This window comes from Cervus canadensis, chromosome 28, assembly GCF_019320065.1.
Source record: "Cervus canadensis isolate Bull #8, Minnesota chromosome 28, ASM1932006v1, whole genome shotgun sequence".
Taxonomy (NCBI): Eukaryota; Metazoa; Chordata; class Mammalia; order Artiodactyla; family Cervidae; genus Cervus; species Cervus canadensis.
This window is the reverse complement of record NC_057413.1, coordinates 12,615,587-12,633,217: the sequence shown is the minus strand read 5'-3', so window position 1 is coordinate 12,633,217 and position 17,631 is coordinate 12,615,587. Positions and strand designations below refer to the sequence as shown.

The following is a 17,631-nucleotide window of genomic DNA, read 5'->3' as shown; positions in this document are numbered from 1 at the left end:
ATTTGCTGTGTTGACACAGGAAGCCCCACCCAGTGTTCTGTGACCTAGAGGAGTAGGATGGGGTAGGATGGAAGGGGGGTTCTGGAAGGAGGGAGGGGACATATGTATACCTGTGGCTGATTTATGGTGATGTATGGCAGAGGCTTCCCTCATAGCTCAGCTGGTAAAGAATCTGCCTCCAATGCAGGAGACCCCAGTTTGATTCCTGGGTCAGGAAGATCTCCTGGAGAAGGGATAGGGTACCCACTCCAAGTATTCTTGGGCTTCCCAAGCCCAAGTATTCTTGGGCTTCCCTTGTGGCTCGGCTGGTAAAGAATCCACCCACAATGTGGGAGACCTGGGTTCAGTCCCTGGGTTGGGAAGATCCCCTAGAGAAAGGAATGGCTACCCACTCCAGTATTCTGGCCTGGAGAATTCCATGGACACAGTCCATGGGGTCGCAAAGAATCGGACACAGCTGAGTGACTTTCACTATGGCAGAGGCCAACACAATACTGTAAAGCAATTTTCCTCCAGTAAAATAAAATAATAAAGTCTGCAATGAGTGAAGGCATCACACTTGCTCTCACTTCTTTTAAGAAAAAAGGTAGCAAGAGTTACTTCCACATATGGTATTACAGAAGTTACTTTTTTGAATTCCCAGACTTGAGATTTAATAGTGACCCAGTTGGCTCCTTCACGATAAAACTGAACGTGTCTAGAGCTACACATCATAACAAAAAATAACACATTTGATTTCCTGCTCCACATTTATTGGGGCCAGAGAGGCCAGGTATTTTCCTTTCACATACTTGGAAAAATATAACACAACAACAATTTCTTAAATACAGAACAAAACTTTTTGGATCATGAATCAACAGAGATGTAATAGCCTATAGATATCCACTGTAACAGTTTTATAAAATGTCATTCATCTAAGGCATTCTGAAACTCTTTCAAACCACACATATACACACATTCTATATACATGAAGGTATCCATTTATGAACAGACAGTTTTTTAAAAGCACTGTGTAGGGGAGGCTAAAGTAATACACATTTAGATTCTGTATCCTTTTTAAGAGACAATTTGGGGTTCTAAGAAACAGTGATTAACATTCAAACCAACATAGATTTTCAAACCTGAACAGGTAAGATTTCTGTGATGCCAGCTACAAGAAAATTTATACTGTAAATTGTTTTGTTTTTTCAAAGGCCTCTTTCAAACTAGCGATTTCAAGTCAGGAGTAAACATCCATGGCATGAACAAATAGGATGCCTAAGGTTCTAAAATTTGCTTCCATATGGTTTTCTTCTTCACCTCCCTACCTCACCTGGATGCTGAGTTATTCCTTCCAGATGACAATGCAGTGAAGGATTTTTTGAATTTCTGTTTCAAATGGACTACACTACTCCAAACACAAAGAGATTTTTGCCACGACATCTAAATATCATTAAATAGACCCATACTTCTTCCTAGAAGAGACAGAGAATCACTAGGAAAGGACAGAGCTGACAAACAGGAAGGAGACAAGATTCAACCCTTTCTCTGGCCAGTTATACAAAATGAAAGCATCATTCTGTTATCAAAGTTGTCAGCTTTCCCCATTATAAACACAATCTCTAGACTGGCTTGCAGCTTGCCCTCTGATGCAACAGAGATATATTTAGGTTAACCAACCAACCCGTTCCTGTTGATTCTGACAGTCTCACACAAGCCAAACCGCTGAGCGATTTAAGGAAGAAATCACCCATTTTCAGGCACTTTTCAACATTTAAAAACTTAAATCCAGTTATTTTAAATCTATTGGACAAAAACACTCCCCACTCCCCACAAAAAAGTAAGCTAATTCTTTCATAGTATTTCTGTGAGAAGACATATTCCTTCAATTTGCCAAGGAAACAGCATTAATGCTTTCTTCCACCTTTTCTTCAAATTCCAGAGCTCTGCTTCTGATAGTGTAGCACTTCAGGTTATGTGAAATCAGCCCCTGTTTAAAGATTCTTCGTGGATCCAAGCTTGGAGAGTGTATTAATGTGGGGGAGTACATTGCCATGACTGACATTCTTGATACAAAAATTCAGTTTCAGTTGAGTCCCTGTGATCCCCTGAGCAGTTGTAAATGCCCTGTACTATAATGAGGCAGTGTAAGACAAAGAAAAGTATTCAAATCTATGTCCATTTATATTTATACTAGTACGAAACACAGTGATAGAAGAAGATACTGGTTTTTTTTTCTGAAGTATTTATAGTTTCAAAGGAAAATAAAGACACTATTGAGAAACCTCTAATGAATGATTAAAAATAGTTTGGGGTAGGTTGCCATTCAAAAGTTTTCCCAGAGTTCTCATCTATGTTCTATACAAACTGTAAATAAAAATGTACACAACCAACAGATGTGTTATACATACATCGGATATCAATATGTACTTGTGAATTAAAGTTCCTTAATATACACATCCCCACTTAGAATACAACCCCTTACATAGGCAAAGCATCATTCTATAATAATAGGTCAGGGATAGCAGCAATATAATAGTCTAGTTATCCAGTGACCTCAGAAAATATCCCAGGTCCCGATGTGGTACTCCGAGCTTCAGAAAGAGCCGTCCACTAATATTTAATATGGTTCTCATGAAGTACCAGGCTACTTTGCTAATGGCAATTATAGTAAAAGGTACTGTCTTTTCAAAACTCGTTTATTCAAAATCTGACTGATGGTACAACAGGAAAAATAAGCCACCATGAGGTGATACAAAGTGTTAAAGATACAGAAAGCAAGGACATTTTGTTTCTCAGATATTTTTTGTTGTTGTATCAGTGCCCTGTTCATACAAAAGGTACTCAGATCGAACAGAGGCTGAAAGAGCAAAACTTTGCTGGGAATAGGCCTGCACTGAACTGTGTTCGAAAATACACCAACAATTTGAATATCAATCTGTGTTTTACAAACTGACATGGCACATCGTACTGAGTACTGCTTTAAGAGTTATGAGTCGAAACCTTTGGGTAACTTAATGCACTTGTAACCAAAATTTACATATATAATATGCAAAAAAAATTAAGTTGATTTATAATAAACCATATTAGTCCCAGAAGACAGAATGGGTTTCAAGTAAACACGTATTTTGTGTGTACTATTGGAGATATCCATTCATGCCCAATGGATTCAAACTTTAGTTAAGCGGCAAGTTACATAGATTCTGGATATATCTATGACTTTAATATTCACTCTTGGTGTGTACTTGTAGGTCCAATTCTAAATCTGTTGGGCACATGAACAGAGAGCTCAAGAAAGGTCCCTGATACCTATGATGACAATTTTGAATCTCTGCCACTTTACCCAAACTTCATATTAAACAATCCTGCAGACCACCGCTACTGGCTGGAGGCAAAGTTGATCACTCAGGGGAGAGATGCTAAATTAGACCAGACGGTTTCACCTGCTGCAGCCCTTTTCCTGGGAAGGGCCAACTCCCTTGGCATAGTAGTCGCTCTGGCTTGAAGCTGAGATCACAGAGGAGAAACCTATTGTGTTTCTGCCAACTTACTGGCGAAATCAGTACGCCCAGTAACTGGCAGAACTACCATATCAACTCCCAAGATAAGCGGCCCTCTTATAATTCTTATAAGAATAACAATTCTTACAAGAATTTCCCCTTAAACAGTCTTATTCTTCCCCTCCTACAGGAGGTTTTCCTCATGCTTCTTGTGATGGTCAAATCAACCCAGGACAGACTCTGGCTTCTCACTGAGAGTGTGTGTCGTCATGGTTGGCAGCACATTTATTATACCGAGTGTTCGTCCAGGCTCCACGGATTTGGCTGGAAGTTGAACAGTCCACTGGGGAAGCCTTTGAATGATAACATGATGATGCGTTAGTTTCTCATCAACCCAGAGCTCCTCAACTCACTCCACAGACACAGTCTGGGTTCTCTTTACACAGGAACACACACATGAGCGCTTGGCCTTTACGGATGCCAAAGGTGGGCAGGTGAGTTCAAAGTCTGGACACAGAGGCACTTCCAAAGTTTGGCAGGGAGGAGGAGGTGAGTTCATTAAGTGGGGCTTTATCACTGCAGTCATGTATAACCCAGACACCTGCGGCACATGGACACGAACTGAGATCTTTAGGTTGTGGATGGGTCGTGCTTTTTCTTCTTGCCCCGGCAGGACTTGCAGACACAACAGATGATGCACGGGGAAGCCAGAAGCAGCAAGGGCGAAGTCACCAAGGCGATGATGCCCAACCCCACGAGAATCCCGACCACCTGGAAGTGTAGAAGAAATGCCTATTTCAGCACTTCAGTCTTTCTATGTGTATACTCCACCATCAGCTGTGGACTATTCTTGCTCCCTGCCAAAATTTCATAAATTGAAACTCTAATCCCTAAGAGGAGGACGATGTGTGGAAATGGGAACCTTGGTAAGTAATTAGGACATCAGGGTGGAGTCCTCATGATGGGATTAGCGCCCTTATAAGAAGACACACAAGAGAGCTGGTTTGTCCTCTACTCTCTGCCATGTGAGGACACAGTGAGAAGACTGCCATCTATAAGCCACAAAGAGTGTCCTCATCGGAACCCAACAACACTGGCACCTGAATCTCAGACTTTCAGTCGTCAGAACCACGAGAAATAAATTTGTGGTTTGAGTCTTCCATTCTATGGTCATTTGTTACAGCGGTTTGAACTAAGACACCATCTCAGGCATGTGAAGCAGTTACAATTATGAGACCTTCCATTCAGTGCCCAGCAATGGTCTGAACTGGATATAAACCACGGAGACACCAAGGACAAACCAAATGCCAACTCAGGCTCTGGCACAAGCTCAGTGGGATCACGAACTGTTGGTGTTGGCTGCCTCTCTAAGTGTTTCCTCAACAGTCTCAGAGGAAATGTTAACATCCTCAGAGGGATGTTAATAATGGTTACTAGGCTATGAACACCAACTCCCTCAAAAGGAACATGAAAAACTCTTAAAAATAAATCAGGACTCCCTTTGAACCTACGACGTAAACACACAATAGTATGTACAGAGGCTTCCAAGCCCCACACAGCTCATGGGATTTTTAAGACCTCTGCCTTTCATCGCAAACATGTCTCAAAGGGCTCTAGGGAATTCTTTCTACCAGTTTTTAAAGGAGGAACGAGCCTTCACCTTTGCCTTTATTCTGCTGGGGTTTTTTCCATAAGGTATTAAAAAAACACCTGAATGAACATTTTGGCCAACCTGATTCTTATCTGCTCTGTCACCCTGACTCCACTTCTCCTCTAGGAGATTGGGCTCACGGATTAACTTCACGCCCAGAAGTTCCCCAGAACCTCTCAGGCTTGGATGAGTAAGAAGGGAATAAAGGGGGGAAACTGAGTAGGTAGGCTTTTCAACCCATTCAAAGTCTGGCTTCTCTTATGCTCCTTTTAAGGTCAGGGTACCTGTGTTCGGTTCCACATCACTGAGGCTCTTGAGTGGCCAAGCTTATTTCTACACGGCCCTTTGTCATAGTGTCTGAGGAAAATGTCATTCTGAAAAAAAACAAAGAGAAAGGTTTTGGTAAACACACGGTTTTTGAATAGAGAGATGGGTACTAACCCTATCAAATCACCTCAGTGGATAAAATTAATGATGGCCTCTAAGAACTCCCGAGTGACAATTCTTAGATGATACTCGGTAGTTTTATAAATCATTGCGTGAAAACAGATTATAGTCTCTGAGACTCTTTATTGATTCTAAAGAAGATTAATGACCTGACTGATTATCTTTGAAAGGTAACTCTAGTAGAAGTGCAGTATGGAATGAAAGGACCTTGAATGAGACAGCGAAAAGGCTCTGTCGTAAACCAGCTTAGATAAGATGCCAATGGCTGAGACAGACGAGAGGTAAATAGTCATGCAGAATTATGTAGGTGACTAACAGGATGGGGAAACAGGGAGAAGAAACCCCAGGTGAGGGGGAAGCACTGGATAGGAGGCAGTGAATTTGCTGAAGTGATAACATGGGAAGATGACGGCCACAGTTTGGACGTGTTGAACTTGAGACATGCAAGCAGTGATGTTCAAAAGGCAGCTGATTACACAAATCTGGATTCTGGGGAGAAGACACGGGAAGCAGTGTCCTTGGGCCGAAGAATCCACAGAAGTAGATGAGATTACCCAGGGAGAGGCTATTGAACACACATATTTAAGAGCAGGTCAAGGGGAATTCCTGTCTCCCTGATGACTTCAGCTAGAATACTGATCTTCTCCTGCCCTTGGCACTTCTGTTTCTCAGGCATTCAGACTTGAACTGGAATATACAATATTGCTCTCTTGCTCTCTGAGCCTTGAAGGACACCACTGGTTTTCCTGGGTCAACCAGCTCACAGACAGCTGCTCATGGGACTTCTCAGCCTCCATTACCATGTGAACAAATACCTTATACTAAATCCCCAAGAATCAATCTATCTATCTACCCACCTATCTATCCTATTGGTTCTGTCTCTCTGAATAACGTTGACTAATAAAGTGACTATTCTACATGAATTTGGGAGAAAACAAAAGAGTAGACCAAGGAAGAACCTGGAAAGGAAATTGAGCAGTGGCCAGAAATGAAGAAAGGAAATCAGAGGAGATGGTCTCACTGGAACAGAGGTGATCAAGATGTCAAAGGCAGTGGAGAATCCAGGCGAGGTGAAGACTAAAGTATCCATTGGATTTTACCCAAAAGGAATCTCTCAAAGCCTTGAGAGAACACAGTCAGGGTGGTGACCAGGAGGCTATCTGAGTCCCTGCAATGACTGGAGTGTCAACAGCTAGAGGTGATTATGCTCTTTTGAGGCTTAGCTTCTAAAGGAAGGAGAAAAACACAATGGCAGCAAGGGAAAGATGCAGGTTTGAGAAAAGTGTTACTTGTTTTTAAATGGGACATAACTGAAGCCGTGGGTAGGTTAGAGAGCAGGGAATGGAAGCTGAAGTCATAGGAGAGAGAAGATAGAACCGAAGGGGATAAGTCTCTGAGGATCCCAAAGCAGAGGATGAAGACTATCTCATCCTCTGAAACAGTGGAGATGAGAATCAAGGCGGGAACACACCCAACTCCCCCAGCAAACTCAAAATCACTCTTTCTGGTGTTGGTCTCAGGCTTGGCTTGTGGACAATCCCCCTTCCCCTAGACCGACGCTCTAAAACTTCCCTATAAACAAAGACCAACACCATCATCTGACATGGAACACTTGTCTACAGAAAAACATCGTGACCCGCAAGCCAATGGTCCCTGGCTAAAAGCCAAGAAAATGAGACCTCAAAACACAGTGACCAGAAAAAGATGCTGTGTATCTAGCAATCTTACGCCTGTACCATTTCACCTGGACAAGTGACAGAACACTGTGTTCTTTGCAACACCATTACCAAAACACATTTCAGCCAAAGGATGGAGCGATCTGGCACACATATTTATTCCCCTAGGCTCTTGCCTCCTAAAGAGAACCTCATGGGCTCAACCTCCTCATGGATGTGAATCCTATTAATATGCTGGTTAAACCTGAAGGGAAAAAAAGGGATTTGTTTCATTTGTAAAGCATGAGGGATACACAATCATGAGTCATACCCTCATCCAGAGTATCACTTGTTTGGAATTAGGAGAGGTCTCAAATATCAAACATCACTGTAACTCAAACTTAATTGTAATTCAAGGGGTTATAATAAGCCACATTTTTTAATAGAATGAAAACCTGTCTGTCAACCCGAGTCATGAAGATTCCAGAGTCTAAAAGGTCAAATTTCTCCTCCCCAATGCATATGCCTTCCTGAAACCCTGACATCAAGCTGATTAAGATTCTTACCTACAGATGTCAGCCTAAATAACTTATCTTATTTTCAGTTAAAAACCAGGCATGTGGTGGCCAAGATGCAGGCCATGTTAACCGCACTCACTGAGTATGTATAATACTAAAGACTGACACAAATCGAATTGAAGCAAACAAAGCAATTAAAGGGCTTCCCTTGAGGCTCAGCTGGTAAAGAAGCCGCCTGCGATGCGAGAGACCTGGGTTCGATCCCAAGGTTGGGAAGATCCCCTGGAGAAGGGAAAGGCTACCCACTCCAGTATTCTGGCCTGGAGAATTCCATGGACTGTATAGTCCACGGGGCACAAAGAGTCAGACACAACTGAGTGACTTTCACTTTCACAACAAAAAATTTCTAAAAGAATAGCCACCCATCCAACTGTGACTGAGGGCTTACACTGATACGAACATATTTTAAAGGTCCAAATTGCCAAAATAGGGAATAACTATAAACAAACTGCCAAAATAGGGAATATCTAATGGGACCAAAATAGGGAATATCTAATGTCACTGCAAACTGTAAAACACTAGAATTGAAAACAACAGGATTCTCACCAATTCTTCACATTACCTTTTAACTCTGAAGTTACCATTAGCCTCAACACTGGACTGAATGGAACTGCACCTGAACTTGAGAAGACAAACCTCATGAACAGTGGGGGAAAAGAATAATTAGACCAGATCCCTTATGTGGGAAGGGAACCCTGAGAGAGTGGTAACAATCTTGTTGTCACGCTAATGAATGAGATAGTAATTAAGAAACACCACTGATCTGAATGGCTTTTCTCCTTAATTCCAAGAAGAAAAAAAGCAATCTAATTGTGATAGGCAGAATAACTGCTCCCCAAAAGATGTGCTGTGCTGGGCCGAGTTGCTCAGTTCATGTTCTTTGAGACCCCATGGACTGTAGCCCACCAGGCTCTTCTGGCCATGGAGTTTTCCAGGCAAGAACACTGGAGTGGGTTGCCATTTTCTACTCAGGGGATCTCCCCTAAAGATGCCAATGGCCTATTCCCCAAAACGTGTGAATGTGTTACCTTACATGGCGAAGGGATTTTGCCAGTGTGATTAAAGACCTTGAGACGGGGGCGGAGGTGGGGGGAGGAGGCGGGGAGGTTAGCCCTTGTTATCCAGAAGGGCACAATCTAATTACATGGTTCCTTAAAGGCAGAGACGTTTTCCCAGCTGTTGTCAGAGAGAATGACTCTGGAAGCTAAGACCTTGGAAGAAGGCTCAGAAAGACGTGATGCTGTCGCCTCTAAAGATGGAAAAAAGGGCCATAGCCAAGGAATGTAGGCAGCCTCTAGCAACTAAAACAGGCAAAGAAATAGATCCTCTTCACGAGTCACCAGGTCCCAAGGACAACTTGATTTTAATCCAGGGAGACCCATGTCAGACGACCAACGGACAGAACTAATGATAACACATCTGTGTTGCTTTAGGCCACAAGTCTGTGGTAACTGGTTACAAGAGCAAAAGCAAACTACCACACTAATAGTCCTTTGTACAACAGAATGAGACCATGCTCCCAAAGCTGGAAATGTCCCTAAAACAAAAGGTAGGACGACACACTTAAAGTAATCAGAGAGAGGTATGTGAAGTACAGGCTCAGGATGTCTCATTAAGGAAAAATAAATTTCTTTGGCAGGAAAAAAAAAAAATACAAAATAGGTTCAATATTTTAAAAGCGAAGTCCATCAGATATGGGCTGTTGCATAGATGCAGGATAGAGGAGGATGCGCGGGGAGACTCTTCTGGGCTGCACTCACGTCCAGGTTCTGAAGGCAGTACCAGCAAAACGTGTGTTTGCAGTTCTTACACATCATCTGAGCGCAGCCTTCGTTGCGCTCAATATAAACCCGGCACACGGGGCACTGCTTAATGGGGGCTTCTGCCTCCATCCCAAAGAGCGTCCTAGAAAAGAAATGAATGAGAAATTATAGGGTAAGGATCAAGAATGCTGAGTGATTTTTTTTTTTTTAATTTAAGGACCACAAGATGTACATCACCAACCAGAGCTATGGGTAAAGTGGGCTGAATATAATTAAACAGCTGAATGATGCTCTTCTAGACTCAACGCTGTGGTCACCCACTGAATTCTCAGGGCTCCTGATAGGTAGGGAGTGAACTCGTTGCTGTCTGTACTTAACTTCTTGTCCCAGGAACAGGGTGGGGGTAAAAACAGGCGCAATGCAGATTATTCCTTGTTCAGATAACTCAAAACAAAGAAGCTTAATTTATTTATCTTTAGCTTTGAGTGAATTACATAATTCTATTTTCCATAGCTGATTGAATCCATTGTTTTGCCAAATTAGTCTTTCATTCTCTGAGCACACGCTGTCTGACTAAAAAGTACAAGAAGTCTGCCACGCAGTGGAAAAACCAGCTCAGGATCCAAAAGGGGCAGAGACCATCTATACAATGATCTGTGCAAATAAACAGATGGGGATGGGAGGGAGTCAATCATCAATACTTTCAAATAAATATCCTATATCATTGAAAAGACCTGATTCAGATAGATAAACAGGCCAGCAAAGCTTACAGGCTCAAGGGCCAGAGAAAATAAGTAGAACTGGTGGAGGGAGGCCTGGGTGAGCCAGGCCTGGATTGCATTTTAGCTACTATTCATCAAAACCACCACTCAGCACGTGAAGGTATCAGGTTCACAAAGCGTGGCCAAACCTGTGATTGGATTCCATGCTCACAATAACCCTATAAAGCAGTGGGACAGCCACCGTTTTCACTCCTCCCATTTTCTTTTTTTTAATAGAGCGACAGACTTCAATCCCTGGGTTGGGAAGATGTCCTGGAGAAGGGAATGGCTACCCACTCCAGTATTCTGGCCTGGAGAATTCCATGGAGTGTAGAGTCCATGGGGTCTCAAAGAGTCAGATACGACTGAGTGACTTTCACTTTTTCACTTTCAGGCTCATAGAGGCTGAGTGACTTGCATAAAATCACAAAGATACCAGTGGCAATGTCAGAGCTCTGTCTGTCTTCTGGGATCTTCACATTGTCCTGTGATTCCCGGAGACCTTGCTGGGTGGCAGTGAAAATGTAGCAGGTACTGGCGAAGTGGGCACATGCCTGCCACGTGTGCTAGCTCTTTTTCTCCTCTTGATGTGTGTGGCCTGAGACTCAAGCAGAGCATCACACCAAGTAGCATTTCTGTTCCTGGAGAATGGCCCTCCATACTTGAAGGATGCTGAGTGATTAAGCCAACCGGACAACACTGTTATTTCTGTTCTTGCTGATGCAAAACAGCCGCAGCCTCCAGCAAAGAAAGGGATCAAACACAAAGTTCTCTGACTCTGGGCCCTGCAGCTGCCATAAATACCCTCTGTCCTGCAAGGTACAGAGTGAATTGCTTGTCATCATAGCAAATTCTCAACCTCATTATTGTTTTTTTTCAGAGCATAAAATATCGAAAGATAAGCTCTTTTCCTCTAGTAAGCATGAATTTTAGCAGCATACTACCCTGAAGGGCTGTTGCATCTATTGCTGTTTCTTTTAATATGACTGGCACACCCCACGAGCTGGCAATTGAGTCAGCTAAGAAAATCATTTCTGCACCTCTTCACAAGCAAGAATGAGGTGTATCAATTGTAGGCAGTCATGGTACCTAGGCAAAAGGCTGTGGACAAAAGCTGTGACTTCCTACGTACAGAGAACAGGGGACCGCAGCCTCCTACCTAAAGAGAAATCAAAACTCATAGAGACTAACTCTAGCTGTACCCGGAAGGCTGTTCGGGGGTAATTAACTTAAATGCCTTTAGACCTGCTGATTTGGTGATTCTTAGTGGATAACATACCCATTCTGAGACACGTCTCATGAAAGCCTTGCAGGTAAAGAACTCACCTAGACGCTTCATCACAATATGACTCTCTCTCCAAGCAACAGATTTCTAAGAACACAGGTGAATGATCCCAAAGATTAAGCTTCCTTTCTTACCCATGCTCTGTTGGCAGGATGCCGGGCTGACTGTCCCTGCAGGAGACTTCTGCATGCCAAGCATCCTTGCAGCACGAGCAGAACTTCAGGTGGCAGGAAGGGCACTCCACCAGCACGGGCTGTCCTGGGTCACTTGTTGCGACGGGGCACACTGTCTGACAGTCTGCGACGGGACACCACGTTCTGCAGGGGTCCAGGTGGACTTCTAGAGAGCAAAGAAAGAAAACACGATGGTCTATCTGTCTGCCATTCAAGCCCGAGCTTTCCTTTCTGCCTTCCGTTTATTCATTTTTATAGGTCAACATTCATAGATGCTCAGCACAAACAAGGGCAATGATTTCTACCAGTGGTCTTCACAGTGGATCCAGTACCATTCTATATCACAGGTCATTTAAAAATGTGATGATAAAGGAGGGAAAGGAAGGGGAAACTAAGACATATTAAAGTTTGGAGGAGGAAATGGCAACCCACTCCAGTATTCTTGCCTGAAAAAATCCCATGGACAGAGAAACCTGGCAGGCTACAGTCCATGGGGTCGCCAAGAGTCAGACATGACTGAGTGACTAGGCACCATATTTAAAGTTTAGAGTGGACCCAGACCTGTGCAGTGGATCCAGGTCACCCAGCCCTGCCCTACTTCTCAAAGTAGGTACTCATGGAATAGGTCATCACTGCCCTTATGAGCAAGAGAAGGAGGCTTCTCGCTAATCAAAACGCACAACTTTTTTGGAATATTTCTAACAGTTCAGCACTCTAAACAGGCAAATACCTCAAGTCTCTTCTTCAATTATTTTGGGTACTATCTTGGAGAAAAATGACATGAAGAACCAACTAAAGCAAAAGAAAGAAAGTTCATAAAAGATTTTGCCCTTTCAGGCACTGAGAGATAGGTAGTGGGGCTTCTTCTGTTGTTCAGAGAGAAATTAAAGAAGAACCAAATAGTGTAGGGATGAAACAGTGTCTAGTGTGGCTCAGCCAAGAAGTCAGATTAGCTGTCAATTTGAATATTCTGCTGCCCTAGCAGTGTGCTACTGAGGGACAGTTTGTAAAAGACCCACACATTCTAGAAACAGAAGGTAGGGACCTTCACAGGCCATAAAATGATCATCACACACTACACTGGCTAGACCCATGTGGCATGCTAAAAAGAAAGTAAGGTTTGTGGGTGGACAACTGTCTTCCTGTGTGAGTGTTTACAAATCTTGTTCCACCTCCCATTTTCTAGTCAATAACAGAGTCCATATTCTTGTCATATAACATAAACTTTTGGTGGAAAATATCATGTGGAAAATAATGTAAGAAGCAGAGGAGCCCATTTTTCTCTGAACTAATGTATTTTGCAAATTTTGAACTGGTGAGATTCTAGGTTCAAATCACTTAAGGCTTGTGATTCTTGGAATGTCCATGCGGAACGCAAACAAATCCAAAGAGTGGTGCAAAAATGAAATGCAGGTATTAAGTAGGAGCTTAACGTTAAAGGTAATAATCTTACAAATTCAGTATGGAGGGAAAAAGACTGAAATCCTCTAGGAAACACTGTCTCCAATAATATTTCCTCCAGAAAACACAACAATTGGAACTATGCTTATTACAGGTTTTCATTCAAAAAGAACATCCTTAAACATATCTTCTTATCCAATAATTCTGGAGGGCAGGAGTTAAGAGAATGATGGGTCAGGTGAAATCAGAAAAAAGAACCCTAAGATTAACACATCCTCAGACTCTAAGAGGGATGAACCCCTCTAGGATCCCTAAAATTTTGGGACAGGCTGATTAGAAAATCAAGGGGACAGTGATATACACATATTGGTCCAAGATCTTGACCTTTGATTTCCACACCATTTATATTTTTTTTCCCCAAACTCTTTACTGCTTCACAAACACAAAGCCCAAAGAAATGAAGTCTGATATGTAACTTAGCACTAAGGATTCCCACAATAAATATCTATTTATCATTCTCAAATCACAGGTCTTTCAAAAGTTTGATGACAAAGGAGGGAAAGGAAAGGAAAATTAAGACATATTATAAAGCTTACTGGGCTTCCTTGGTGGCTCAGACAGTAGAGAATCTGCCTGCACTGCAGGATACCGAGGTTAGATCCCTGGGTTGGGAATATCCCCTGGAGGAGAAAACGGATACCCACTCCAGCATTCTTGCCTGGAGAATTCCATGGACGGAGAAGCCTGGTGAGCTACAGTCCATGGGTTACAAAGAGTCGAACACAGCTGAACGACTGATGCTTTCACTTTCATAAAGTTTAGAGCATCCCTATTGATCACCTTAAAAGGTTCAACTGGGCAATTTGTCTTCCAAACCCTAATCAATTAAAATTATTTGGCAGATGTTCTGACTTGTTTCTACCAACTTATTATGTCAGGTATCTGGGTGACATGACAGAAGCAGAAACAATAAATAGAGAAGCAATTAAAGATTTTCACGAACTCCTATTAACAAAAGGGCCTCAGTATACAGTGCAGATACGACACAGCCCAGCACAAAAAAGCAAGAGAAGGTACTTCCCTGGTAGTCCAGTGGTTAAGACTTCACCTTCCAATGCAAGGGGTGCAGGTTTGATCCCTAATGGGGGAGCTAAGTTCCCACATGCCTTGCGGCCAAAAAAACCCACACTTAAATTAAACAGAAACAGTAACAAATTCAATAAAAAGACTTTAAAAATGTCCACATCAAAAAAAAAATCTCTAAAGAAAGAAGCAAGGGAAGAGTCGGAGCCACAGAAAACAGCGATCACTATGATGGTACATAACTGACAATGTTAAGGCTCTATATTGTTCAGCCCCGCACTGAGAGAAAAGACACAACTCTCCAGAGAGAGACACTTGTCTAGGGCATCTTTGAGTCTCCTGGAGAAGAGCATCCCACGATGGGACGGGGATCTGCACACACCAGTCTGGCCAGGTTACACTGAGAAGGTAACGGAGCGCAGCATGGCGCCCGTCCTTCAGATGGTCCTTCAGCCAGGCTCCCACAAGAGCAGCAACGATAGATAAAAGTCAGTAGAAGCTAAAAGAGTTGCTTTGCTTTTTTAAAAAAATTATTATAATTCCAATACGAGCTTCATTTTGCTTCATATACCTTGTGGTTCCAGTAGGCCCGAGAAGCCAAGCTGGTAGAAAAGAGAAAAACGCTGAAGAAGCATCAGACATCGGCAGCCCTGGCAGCTAACAGGACTTCCCAGAACCCAAGCCAAAAAGGGCAGATTAATGGACAGCAGGTGGTGGCCAAAGCACTGTCACATGAGCAGACGCCGTCTTCTCCTCCCTCTCTCCTCCACACCAACTATCTGAGGGGAGTCTGAAGCGGAGAAAAGCCCCCAGGAATAATGCAGGACTTTCTAAAACACTTTTTATTAGTGCTACTATGAATTCAGTTCTACCTCCTGGCTTTTGGCTCAGGAAACACAGTTGTTATGTAGATAAACAAAATGCACATTATCCAAAACATTTAAGGTTCAGCTTCTTCCTCCTCCCAATTTCTATTCCAAAGATAGAAAAAAAAAAAAAGGAACTGATGCATATTCAACTAAATTCTTCTGTATCAGCAGTAATGAAAGCTTTCTGTAACCTTGAGATGAGCCAAAGCTCAGAAATCTAGAAAAAGAGAATAGTGCCTCCAACACGTTAATATGAACATGATTTAAAAGTAGCAGACTCACAGCAGAGATAGATGAAGTCATAGACAAACTGGAATTTACTTATGAAAATTAGAATTGATTACTGAAGTAAAGCCTCAGGACTATTTGATCTTCAGATTCTGCTTGTTCATGTAAATTACGCAAGGCAGGAAATGCTATTTAAAACTATTTTGTACTTGTGTACTCTGACAATTATTAGGACATAAAAACATTCCAAGAAAATAAAACTGCCATGAAACCTAAAGACCATGTCTGAGCCCACTAATTGTTTTTAGTTTTCAGAAACTAAATTTCAGACCTTTGGATTTCCCACCTAGAACTAGATATGTGAAGCTTGCTTTTTATTTGGTTATATATCCTCTCAGCTGACACGAGTGGTTTTTCTGCTGTCTTCTACTGTGAGGCTGTGCCAAAAAAGACATGGTATGAAATTTTATTATTGTGGGAAACACTATGCACTCAAGCTAATTTAATTATCAGCTGAGATAAATCAAACTGTTTTAACTTTTATGACCCACTGCATTTTTAATTATGCCAAAATTAATTTGCTTTCTGCTATCTCAAAGAACAAAGGTCTGCAGATAGTTAAAATGCAATTAAACTAAACTGATTGGAATTAACATCTGCCACAGTAAATATACCCAAACAGAGGTGGCCAACAGCAGAAGAGTTGCTCTCAAGATAGCTGATGAGAACAACAGAATTTCAAACTTGGAAACTACTTTTGAGGTTATCTAGTCTAAAGCTGTTAAGTTGAGACCAACAGAAATTCGAAGTTTGCATAACACATGGTTAGTGAGTATATGATAGGATCAGGCCTTTTTTACTCCAAGAATGTAATTATTTATGTACAAACTCATGCTGTATCCCTCCATGACTTTTTTTTTCCCATTTATTTTTATTAGTAGGAGGCTAATTACTTTACAATATTGTAGTGGGTTTTGTCATACATTGACATGAATCAGCCATGGAGTTACATGGATTCCCCATCCCGAACCCCCTCCATGACTTTTATCTTTGAAGCAACAACTTCAAATGCTCCATCTCAGCAAGTCATGATCTCCTTGGAGGTGAATTCATGCTTTCAGTAAGAATATACTGTGTGAAGGAAACTGCTATGATAGATGGGGTAAGGAATTTGCCTTGATTATCAAGCTTCTATACAATGCTATAGAAACTAGGACAAATAAGGGTGGAAACACACTGAAAAAGATTTGAATTAAGATGAAAACGCAGTGATATAATTGTGTATTCAATCCAAGGTATGATCTGGATTCTGGAAGATGCTTTCTTAGTTTAGTTCAGAAAAAACTGGGGACAAGATTTGGAGATGGCAGTAACAGTAATGAAAAATAACAATAAATGAAGAATAACAGTAAAGACAGCAATAATATATTGAAAACACACTGTGACATACACAGTGTTAACTCATGTATTCCCTGCAGCAGCCCCGGGACAATCCTTCCATTATTATCCTCAACTTATAGATGTGGAAATGGACGGACAGATAGGACGAGGCAAATACTAACAAACACTGTGCCTCTTATTCCGGTCCCTTTAGAAATTTCACCCAACCTACTCATAAGTATCATTTCTTAAAGACACTTCAGCTTTTCAGAGCAGAGCTGAAAACATCTAGAGACTGTTTTAGGTTTAAAACTGATCAACAAAAAAGAACGGGAGGGTGAAGCTGAGGAGAAAGGGTTACCATGTGAAAGCATAAGATGGCTTGGGAAGGAAACCCAAGACTTAGTCACACATTTACCATGAAACACCAGGAAATCAGACTTAGAAAGAAAACACACAGAGAGATGATAAGAATGAGCTTGTGATCAGAAACTATGAAAAGGAAGGTGACTAATGAGAGATGGGAGGTGTTAAAAAATAAAACTGACCTGATGATTAAGTCATTCAGTATCACCCAGTCTTCAACCAAAAATGCTAAAAGAAACCAAATAGCTATGCAGGGCACTCTGGTGAGAAGAGACTTTAATAATTAGAAAAGATGGAGTAGAAACATTTTACCAAGGACAAACACAAGAGTGAGATGAAATTCGAAGAGCCATCTCATAAAGGTTAAGGCTCAAAAATGAAAGGAGGCTTGAGGGAAAAGCTGAGAACAAAAGAACTTTCAAAGAAAGATGGAACCAGAGCTTGAAAGCACGTCTAGAGTTGTACCTGGCACATGACAGATGCTCAGTACATAAATAAGCACACATTGAATA

The 17,631-nt window shown here is 41.9% G+C and overlaps 1 protein-coding gene across 6 annotated transcripts in view; it reads right to left on the bottom strand.

The window, feature by feature from the left end:
• Window positions 1-730: 730 nt before the first annotated feature.
• RNF144B (ring finger protein 144B) overlaps window positions 731-17,631 on the bottom strand; it is a 142,026-nt gene continuing 125,125 nt past the window's right edge. For all 6 annotated transcript variants that reach the window (XM_043449657.1, XM_043449654.1, XM_043449656.1 and 3 more), the window contains 4 exons: window positions 11,754-11,958; window positions 9,571-9,715; window positions 5,415-5,504; window positions 731-4,250 (listed from right to left, as the gene is read on the bottom strand). In XM_043449657.1, the coding sequence (XP_043305592.1) occupies window positions 4,110-4,250; window positions 5,415-5,504; window positions 9,571-9,715; window positions 11,754-11,958 (581 nt within the window). In that variant the 3' untranslated portion in view covers window positions 731-4,109. The remainder of the gene's footprint in view (window positions 4,251-5,414; window positions 5,505-9,570; window positions 9,716-11,753; window positions 11,959-17,631) is intronic.